Source organism: Phaethon lepturus, unplaced genomic scaffold (genome assembly GCF_000687285.1).
Source record: "Phaethon lepturus isolate BGI_N335 unplaced genomic scaffold, ASM68728v1 scaffold27503, whole genome shotgun sequence".
Lineage (NCBI taxonomy): Eukaryota > Metazoa > Chordata > Aves > Phaethontiformes > Phaethontidae > Phaethon > Phaethon lepturus.
The window spans coordinates 49311-59478 of NW_010530185.1; the positions used below are offsets into that span (position 1 = coordinate 49311).

Below are 10168 nucleotides of genomic sequence, written 5' to 3' on the forward strand. Positions count from 1 at the left end.
AAAATGCTTTCTCAGCCTCAGCTCCAGACTTGAGAGTCCTAGAAGAGTATTGAGTCCCAGTGGGCACTAGTGCTCCAGGGAGTTGCTGAGGCCCTGCTGAAGCAACATCCTCCAGATCTGCACGCAGAGACCTGTTTCCCAACACATCACACTTTCTGGGGAATTAACTTCCCTGCTTGAAAACCGGGTGGACAACAGTGGGGCATTTTGAAGTCCCATCATTTGGATGAAGGGCTCTCATCCCAGACAGACACAAGTGCTTTGCTCTCCTTGCAGACTTTATAACCTGTTGGCATTGGCTTACACTTCTTTTCAGCCTGTTCTGTCAAGTGAACTTCTGCACAACTTTGTGAACGATGAGGATCGCATGATTCTCCATTAACCACTTTTTGAGGCTGCAGAGCCACTAAAGGCCTTGCAGGACAGTCATCTGGGTACAGCTCTGGTGCTGGAGCTGTTTCCACGTAGTGTGTGTTCATAACCCTCAAAAACAGAAGTGTTAACAGAAAGGCCTTGGCTGGAGTGGACCAGGCACTGCCTCCTGGGCAGTCGGCGTAGGTTTGCTGCAAACCTTCTTGGGTTCCTGCTCGCAAACTGCAGTGTGTCCCTGGGGAGACGTAATCAGTCTGTCGTTGGGTTTTAATTCCCAGAGCATGGAACTGGCCTGGCTCCAACTGTGTGTAAATTTGTGAGTGGGAGGGACGGCAGGGGGTGGGGACAAACACCAAATGGCAGCGACGCAGGGAATGTCTCGAGGCCTCTTCCTGCCGATGCCAGCATTACAAACGGAGACGAGCGGTGAATTCCTGGGGGAAGTGAGTGGAGCTGAACTGCTGCTGACGAGGGAAGAACGGCGGGGAGGGCCCATGAATGAAACTCCCCGCTGAGCTTGCCTCTGCCCTTCCTTCTCCCGAGACCTCCCTGGGCTGGGAGGGAGTCGCGGAGAAGAAGACAGGGTGCCAGGAAGGTGGGGTGTAAACAAACATGCCCTGGACATGACCTCGGAGGATTTTAATGAATAGCTGAAATGACTCATCAACCAGCAGGGCTGAAGCTGAGGGATATCGGGTGCTGGGGATGGTAACTAATGGAAACATTAATTAAGAGTTCAGCTTTTGCCAGCTGCGAGGAGCGTATGAACCTGAGAGCTGACACTGTCACAGCGATCCAGGGGCAGAGGAGGGCTCCTAGAGCCGACGGCACAGCTGGATTACAGATGACGGCCTGGGATTTTTGATGAAAGCTTACTGTAGCGTAAAGCAACCCGTGCAGAGCCAGGGAACTTGCTGGACGGGTTTTGTTGTTCAGTGAAAGATCCGGCATCTCCGGCATTCCCTGTTCCCAGAATCCTTGGGAGTGGTGCTTGAATTAACCTGCGTGAATTAACCCCTTTCGAAGGGCAGAGCAGACAGAGGAGCCTTGTCCAGGGTTACTTGGTGACTTCAGCTGACGTCCTGGAGTTTCCATCACTAGCAAGATTGTGAGACGCCCAGGAGAGGGCTCAAACCCACCTTCTTTTCTGGGTAGAAAGAGAATGTGAAGGTGACGGGTCAGTGGTTGTCCCTTGGCAAGAAGCACCATATTCCATGCTGCGTGGTGCACTGTAGAGCATCAGCCTTTGAAGCTAGACAGCCTGGGCAACATGACGCAGTGCCGTAGTCCTGGCATGGTGTGTGAAAGGGAATGTGGTCAAGAATGAAGGCATGATGAAAACGAACACGTGCTCTCAGCTTTACATTTACTGCACGTGGTTCTTCTGGGAAGTCTGGCCCAGTATGTGCTTGCCGTGTTGAGCTCCTTGCACTTTTTTGGCCATGTTTCATCTATCTCCTTCTTGAAGGACTCTTTGCTCTCTATTCTTGAGGCTGATGTTCTGGGAGGTTCTGGGTTGCATTTGTAGGGTGCAAAGCTGCTCACACCACGTTTCTGTTCTTGCAGCGGGTTCAGGCTCAATGCAGGGTCCTCAGACGCCTCAGTCCACCAGCAGCTCTATGGCAGAAGGAGGAGACCTGAAGCCACCAACTCCAGCATCTACGCCCCACAGTCAGATGCCCCCTTTGCCAGGCATCAGGTATGAAACCATTGCACCCTCTTCCACTATGTGGCTGCAGTGTGACTGAGGTTGCTTCTGGGTCACTACCACAGATGGCTGTTTTGGTGGAGCTCCATGGCTTTGCTCCTTTGTCAAAGGCTCACAGCAACGTTGTTGACTTTGCATCTGTGTGTGAATAATCATTATTTTTGGGATTGGGGTTGAGGACAGCATTGTAGAAGGGCAGTTTGTCATGCCTCTGTCGGAGGAGCACAACTGTGATCCTTCTAGGGGATAGCAACACTTGAGAGGGAACACATGGGGAAAAGTGTCCTGAGGAGCATCGTGGACCTCTATAATCCTCTGTGTGTGTGTGTTTGTTTTAATCAGGAGTAACTCAGTGGGCCTTCAGGATGCCTTTGCAGATGGTAGTGATCCTACGTTCCAGAAGCGGAACTCCATGACTCCAAATCCAGGGTACCAGCCCAGCATGAATACCTCCGACATGATGGGTCGCATGTCTTACGAGCCAAATAAAGATCCTTACAGCAGTATGAGGAAAGGTGAGGAAGTGCTTGTGTGCTTCTTTCCCTTTTCTCCTTGAGTGCTAATCCATGTATCTGGCTGTACACTGGAATGTGCTGTAGGAGGCCTTCTGCCTGCCCTTTCTCCCCAGAAGATGGGACATATTTTTCTAGCACAGAGGTAGACATGTTTATTGATCCTTCTTTCACTATTTCAGCTCCAGGAAGCGATCCCTTCATGTCCTCAGGGCAGGGCCCCAACAGTGGTATGGGTGACCCTTACAATCGTGCTGCAGGTCCAGGGATGGGTAACATGGCCATGGGACAGCGGCAACACTATTCCTACGGTGGTCCTTACGACAGAGTGAGGTGGGTACTTGAACCTGGTGAGATCCTGATTTGCTTGACTCACGTGAAATGATTACTTTCTCTTCACTGTTGTGACTTTTCTGATCATCTGTTTTCCATTTGAGGAGCAAGGGTGAATTTAAGTGGATGTGTGGGGTTTTTGTGTTTGCTGCCCTGTAGGACGGAGCCCGGCATGGGACCTGAGGGCAACTTAGCAACAGGAACTCCACAGCCAAACATCATGCCTTCCACCCCGGAATCGGGGATGTACTCTCCCAGCCGCTACCCACAGCAGCAGCAGCAGCAGCAAAGGTCTGTGCGGGGTGTTGCCACAAACAGCTCTTCCCACTTAGCTCTGAGACTGTGAAAGTGAAGCATGCATCTGATTAGACAAGTAATGCATCTGTTTCTTCTCCAGACATGATTCCTATGGCAATCAATTCTCCACTCAAGGCACATCCTCGGGCAGCCCCTTCCCTAGCCAGCAAACTACCATGTATCAACAGCAACAGCAGGTAAATTTTCAGAAAGCTTCTGATTTGTTCAGCTGAGACAGAAGAGTTTTATCTGTGAAATTTGTGAAAAGGGGAGGATGAAAATTCTTCAGGCTGTATATTTGCTTTATGAATGTGTAGAATTAAGTACCTCACACTGGAGACTCCTCCCACCCCGCCCCGTTTTCCAAATAGTTTAAATAAGTTTTAATTAGTGTTTCCAGTGTTGTGTTAGCAAAACAATGTTCTGAGAATGGAGGTTGTGTAGTTTGCAGACGTGTGCACTCTGGTCAGGCAGCAGGAGATCAGGAAGCTTTACTGGGCTTCTCTGCGTGTCTGGAACTTTCTGAATCCCATCATGTTTCTGTAACACTTTTGGTCCAGGTGATCTGATGAGTTTGTTTGGAGTAAGTCCTTGATTGTTGTGGGGAGCTGTTTGAGGTGGATCATTCTGCACAGCCCAGGGCTTTTTTTGCCTTTGCCTTACTGAGCCTGCAGACAAAGGCTTCAGACCTGCCTCCACTGCCCCACTGCCTCCTACTCGTTGCTCTTAAAAACATCAGGTTTGTTTCAGGACAGAGTTTGAATGAATATATATCTCTTACCCTAATCCTTATATATGACTTGCTCTTTGTATCAGTGCCAAGACCCATAATGTTTTCCTGATAATTTTGAGTCCTCTGGTTTAGGAGAGTATAGAGAGGGTACTTGCTGAGCTGTGCTAAGAATAATTCCAACTGCTCTGCAGTTCGGCTTTGCAACCAGAGCCATGGGGCTCTGAGCCAAGAGTTCGAGTTACTCTGGTACTTGTCATCTTTGAAGCCCTAGAGCTCCATCTGAAGCCGGTCATGACCGTGGAGCTTCTGAGTAGACTGTATAGCAGCTAGAGAATGGAGGCAAGAGAGATCCTGGATTTTTAATTTTTTTTCGACAATCGACTGTTTTCTCCATTTGCGCTTAAAAGAAGTAGGGGGGGAAATAGTTCTTGTTCCTTTCAGTCATGTGTTTTGAGATCTTCAGGAAAGGAAGAAGCAGGAAGTACAACAGTTTTTAACGCATCTTTAATGCTTCAGCAGAAACCTCAGTTTTCTGGGAAATAGAAGAGAAATAGGGTCTGATAAAATTCTGGAGGTGAAAGGAAACAAGTACCTGAACACAGTTTGGTTTGTGGTGGATGTATAGTAGAGCTGAGTCTTTTCTATAGGAAAGTCCTTTCTGTGGGCAGACTTCTGCCCCCAAGGCATCCTTGTGGAATCCACAAGGAAACTACCCAGACAGCCACAAGGAGTTGGTCTTGGCTTGTGAAACTGAAAGACTGAGCCAACTTCACGTTGGCTATGGCTAACAACGAGACAAGTCTTGCCTTCTTACGGGCCATGCCGTGGGGCATATCCTCTGGCTCAGAGTAGCTCTACCCACTAAGGTTTGGGTTGCTTGTTTCTAAGTAGATGATCTCATATTGTCAATGCTTTTATTTTCCCTGCAGAATTACAAGCGACCGATGGATGGCAGCTACGGCCCACCTGCTAAGCGACACGAAGGGGAGATGTACAACGTACCATACAGCGCCGGGCAGGGGCAGACGCAGCAGCAGCTGCCTCCAGCACAGACCCAGCAACCGAGCCAGCAGCAAACTGCACAGCCATCTCCGCAGCAGGACTTGTATAACCAGTACGGGAATACGTACCCTGCTGCTGACCGCCGATCTGCCGGAGGGCCACAGAACCAGTTCCCATTCCAATTCGGCAGAGACAGGGTCTCGGCTCCCCCAGGCTCCAATGCTCAGCAAAACATGCCTCCTCAGATGATGGGTGGTCCCATACAGTCTACTCCAGAGGGCCCGCAGCAAGGCGCCATGTGGCAAGGGCGCAACGAAATAGGGTACAGCTATCCGAATCGGCAGAGCGCTGGCTCTGCGCCCCAGGGGCCTGCTTATCACGGAGTGACTCGAACAGATGAAATTCTGCATTCAGACCAGAGGGTCAACCATGAGGGACCATGGCCTTCCCACGGGAACCGGCAACCTCCTTATGGTCCCTCTGCCCCCGTGCCCCCAATGACTAGGCCCCCCCAGTCTAACTACCAGACCCCCCCTAGCATGCAGAATCACATTCCTCAGGTATCCAGCCCAGCACCTCTGCCCAGACCTCTGGAGAATCGCACTTCTCCTAGTAAATCTCCATTCCTGCACTCGGGGATGAAAATGCAGAAGGCAGGACCGCCAGTCCCTGCCTCGCATATAACACCAGCAGCTGTACAGCCTCCCATGATCCGACGAGACATCACCTTCCCGCCGGGATCAGTAGAAGCTACGCAACCTGTGTTGAAGCAGAGGAGACGGCTGACAGCAAAAGATATTGGTAAGAGGAAACTCCCGGTTTTCTGGGATGGGTGCTGCTGTCACCCTTTGGTACAGTACTACCAAGTGGAAGGGCTCTGCTGGCTTTGAAAGAATTATATTTTTGCAGTTTAGTTGTGTTTTCAGGCATCATTTTGGCATTGTCTGCGGAGAGGTTGCTGGTACATGCAGTCTGTACATCATCTGAAACAGGCTCTGCTCTTCATGAGTCCAAAAAGCAGTATCAAGTATCTCCTTCTTGTTTTTAAACTCCAGGAGCTGGAAGTATCATGTGTTTATGTTACAGGAACTCCTGAAGCCTGGAGAGTGATGATGTCTCTGAAGTCTGGGCTGCTAGCTGAAAGTACGTGGGCCTTAGATACCATAAACATCCTGCTCTATGATGACAACAGCATAATGACCTTCAACCTCAGCCAGGTGGGTGCAGATGGTCTCTGATGCAGGTCTTTGAAGTGCTAATTTTGTAGGATTTTCTGTCAGTGAGATAGCAACAAGCAGCTCGTGCCCTTGTAGGGCCAGACTCCCAGACGTCCCTGTACCTGCGGAGCACGCCAGATCTGAAGAGAGCATGGGGTCTGGGTGGCTGTGCGCTGGTTACTCCAGTGTAATTTATGTGTTCACTGGTGCGCAAGCGTGTGTGTTCTCTCTGGTGAGATGTGTTGCCTCTGTAACAGAAGAACTGAATAACGGTGAGGAGGCTGTAATGGACTTTGCAGCCAGAGTGCTATGAGAGGCTGGAGGCTGCTTGCATTTTCGGGTGTTGATAGCTTCGCTCACCTCTGGCTCTGTCTTTCCCCTGGGACAGTGCGCAGTGAGGCGGGGATGCCAGTCTGGAGGCGCCAGCCTTTCTCAGTTAGTTGCCACGTGCCTCTGTATTGCTCGGCAAGACTGTAAAGGCTGTTTTGCTTAGTGCTGCCCTTCACCTCCCTGTGCGTTAAGCAGAGGGGAGGTACAACCCAGAGCGCAAGTGTTTGCCCAGGTATGTGTGTGTGAAGAAGGGCAGCTTGGACCCTGACAGTCCGGATCTGGTTTTGCCTTTGTTCCTTTTCTCAGAGGACGGAAAGCTCTCTTTTGCAGACAGTTCATTGCCAGCATGAAAAGAGCCCATTAATTAACATCACTGCTTAAATTCTTAGCCCTTTATGCCCTGCTTTCCCAGTTGCTCACGCTGGCGTAAGTTGTTTTCTGATCACTGTTCCCTTCCTTCCCCTCCTGTTTTTCTCCTCCCTCGTAGCTGCCAGGCTTGCTGGAACTCTTGGTGGAGTATTTCCGGCGCTGCCTGATCGAGATCTTTGGAATCCTGAAGGAATATGAGGTGGGAGACCCAGGGCAAAGAACACTATTAGATCCCGAAAGGTTCTGCAAATCTTCAGCTTCCTCTCATGAAGAAGGGGAGGAGGATGATGAACCACGGAGCCTGAACTGTGAGGAGGAAGAGGATGAGGAAGAGGAGGAGGCTGCATTTTCGAGCAAGGACAAAGCACCTCTAGAAAGCAGCGAGGAAAAACTAGTTAGTAAATTTGACAAGCTTCCAGTCAAGGTTGTGCAGAAAAACGACCCGTTTGTGGTAGATTATTCAGACAAGTTAGGGCGGGTGCAGGAGTTCGAAAGTGGACTGCTGCACTGGCGGATTGGCGGCGGAGATACCACCGAGCACATTCAGACCCACTTTGAGAGCAAGACGGAGCTACCTTTGACTCATAAACGAGCTTCCTGCAACTCTGTCTTGAGGAAACGTTCAGCAGCTGAGAGCAATCTGAGCACTAGGGAAGGAGAGACTCCGCCATCCGACAGCTCTGCAGAAAAGAGGATAACTGCCACCATGGACGACATGCTTTCGGCACGTCCGGGCTCCCTGGCAGGGGAGGAGGAAGAGGTCAAAGCTTTGGAAACAGCAAAGGAAAGCAGCAAGTTTCCCTTTGGCATTAGTCCAGCTCAGAGCCACAGAAATATAAAAATTCTGGAGGACGAACCTCACAGTAAAGACGAGACGCCCCTCTGTACCCTCCTAGACTGGCAGGACTCTCTGGCGAAGCGCTGCATCTGCGTCTCTAACATCATCAGGAGTTTATCGTTTGTGCCGGGCAATGACTTCGAAATGTCTAAACACCCCGGGCTGCTGCTGATTCTAGGGAAACTGATTCTCTTACACCACAAGCATCCAGAACGCAAACAGGCACCCCTGACCTATGAGAAAGAGGAGGAGCAGGACCAAGGGGTGAGCTGCAACAAGGTGGAATGGTGGTGGGACTGCTTGGAGATGCTGCGTGAAAATACACTGGTCACATTGGCCAACATTTCTGGCCAGCTGGACCTCTCCCCTTACCCGGAAAGCATCTGTTTGCCTATCCTGGATGGACTCCTCCACTGGGCAGTATGTCCGTCAGCAGAGGCCCAGGATCCCTTTCCAACACTGGGGCCCAATGCGGTCCTCTCCCCTCAGAGACTGGTTTTGGAAACACTCAGCAAACTCAGCATCCAGGACAACAATGTGGATTTGATTCTTGCAACTCCCCCCTTCAGTCGCTTGGAGAAGCTGTACAGCACCATGGTGCGGTTCCTTAGTGACAGAAAGAACCCGGTGTGTCGAGAGATGGCTGTGGTACTACTGGCCAACTTGGCACAGGGGGACAGCCTGGCAGCAAGAGCGATTGCTGTGCAGAAGGGCAGCATTGGCAACTTGCTGGGCTTCTTGGAGGACAGCCTGGCCGCCACGCAGTTCCAGCAGAGCCAGGCCAGCTTGATGCACATGCAGAACCCACCCTTTGAGTCTACGAGCGTGGACATGATGCGCCGAGCTGCTCGGGCGCTGCTTGCCCTGGCCAAGGTGGACGAGAACCACTCGGAGTTCACGTTATACGAGTCGCGGCTGTTGGACATCTCCGTGTCGCCTTTGATGAACTCTTTGGTTTCACAAGTTATTTGTGATGTACTGTTTTTAATTGGCCAGTCATGACAGCTGTGGGATCCGAGACCCTGTGTGCGTGTGCGTGAGTGGAGAACTTAGAAACTGACTGTTGCCCTTTATTTATGCAAAACCACCTCAGAATCCACTGTCTGCCCTGCGCTGTCCTGCTTCTCCCTTGGGGAAAGATGTCCCCGTTCCCTCTCCCCTTCCCCTGCCCTTCAGATTTGTCCTGAATCCCTTATTAAAGGAGACAAAGTTCTGTCTACATAGAAGACTTTTTTTTATTTTAACCAAAGTTACTGTCGTTTACAGTGAGTTTGGGGAAAACGACTTGCCGTGTTATCACATTGACAGGCACCACTTTCATAACTGTTTTTAATGGTAAACTCTGAAGGACAAAAGTGACTGCTGAACTCTGTGTGGTTTATCGTTGTACATTCACAATCTTGCAGGAACCAAGAAGTTACCAGTTGTGAACAGACCTTGTCCAAGGGAGGCCTGTGCAGTAGCGTGTAGAACTTCATGTACTGTACACCTTAAACTGTAAACATACTGTAATAATGTCTCACATGGAAAAAAAAAAGGCGCTGGATCAGCAGCAAGCTGTAGTTTTTAAAAATGTTTTTAGTTAATGTTGAGGAGAAAAAAAGGCTTTTCCCCCAAAGTATCATGTGTGAACCTACAACACCCTGACCTCTTTCTCTCTTCCTCCTTGATTGTATGAATAACCCTGAGATCACCTCTTAGAACTGGTTTTAACCTTTAGCTGCAGCCTGAAAGCTGCCACGTGTGTATATATATATGACGTTGTACATTGCACATACCCTAAGATCCCTTGCAGTTTTGTCCCCCTCTCCCTCCCCCTTTATAGTATGACGAGTTAACGAGTTGATGACCTGCAAAAGCGAGACACAATTATTTAATCTCTTGCCAGACATCCCTCCCTGGAGGATGCTGTACAGGTCTCTGTGTATAAAGTCATTGCTGTCTCAGCAGCCAATCAACTTATAGTTTATTTTTCCTGTTTTTGTTTTCTTTCTAATCGAGGTGTGAAAAAGTTCTAGGTTCAGTTGAAGTTCCTGATGAAGAAACACAATTGAGATTTTTCAGTGATGAATTCTGCATATTTGTATTTCAGACGATGTAGCTAAAAACTTGATGTAAATTCCTCCCTTTTTTCCTTTTTTGGCTTAATGAATATCATTTATTCAGTATGAAATCTTTATACTATATGTTCCACGTGTTAAGAATAAATGTACATTAAATCTTGGTAAGATGTTTGTAAGGGTTTTTTTTATTAGCAGAACGGGGAGGGAACTTCAGTGCTGTCAGGTCTTGTAGACGTTGTTGTAGGTCGGTGTTCTCTTGCCGTGCAGCAGAGAGACCTCAAAGGTCCTGTGCATTACAGCAGTGCCTGGGGATGGCACGGTCCTGTCGTGCGCTGGAGACCCTCATGCCCTGTGGTCTGGCTTTGCTTTCTCTGTTGGGCTTGTTTCAGCAATG

The 10168-nt window shown here is 49.6% G+C and overlaps 1 protein-coding gene across 1 annotated transcript in view; it reads left to right on the top strand.

Moving 5' to 3' along the window:
* ARID1A (AT rich interactive domain 1A (SWI-like)) overlaps nt 1-9941 on the top strand; it is a 37367-nt gene extending 27426 nt beyond the window's left edge. The window contains exons 12-19 of the mRNA XM_010284201.1: nt 1939-2071; nt 2423-2595; nt 2775-2925; nt 3085-3216; nt 3323-3419; nt 4885-5758; nt 6044-6174; nt 6992-9941. Coding sequence (XP_010282503.1) covers nt 1939-2071; nt 2423-2595; nt 2775-2925; nt 3085-3216; nt 3323-3419; nt 4885-5758; nt 6044-6174; nt 6992-8713 — 3413 coding nt within the window. The 3' untranslated portion in view covers nt 8714-9941. The remainder of the gene's footprint in view (nt 1-1938; nt 2072-2422; nt 2596-2774; nt 2926-3084; nt 3217-3322; nt 3420-4884; nt 5759-6043; nt 6175-6991) is intronic.
* Nucleotides 9942-10168: the final 227 nt, after the last annotated feature.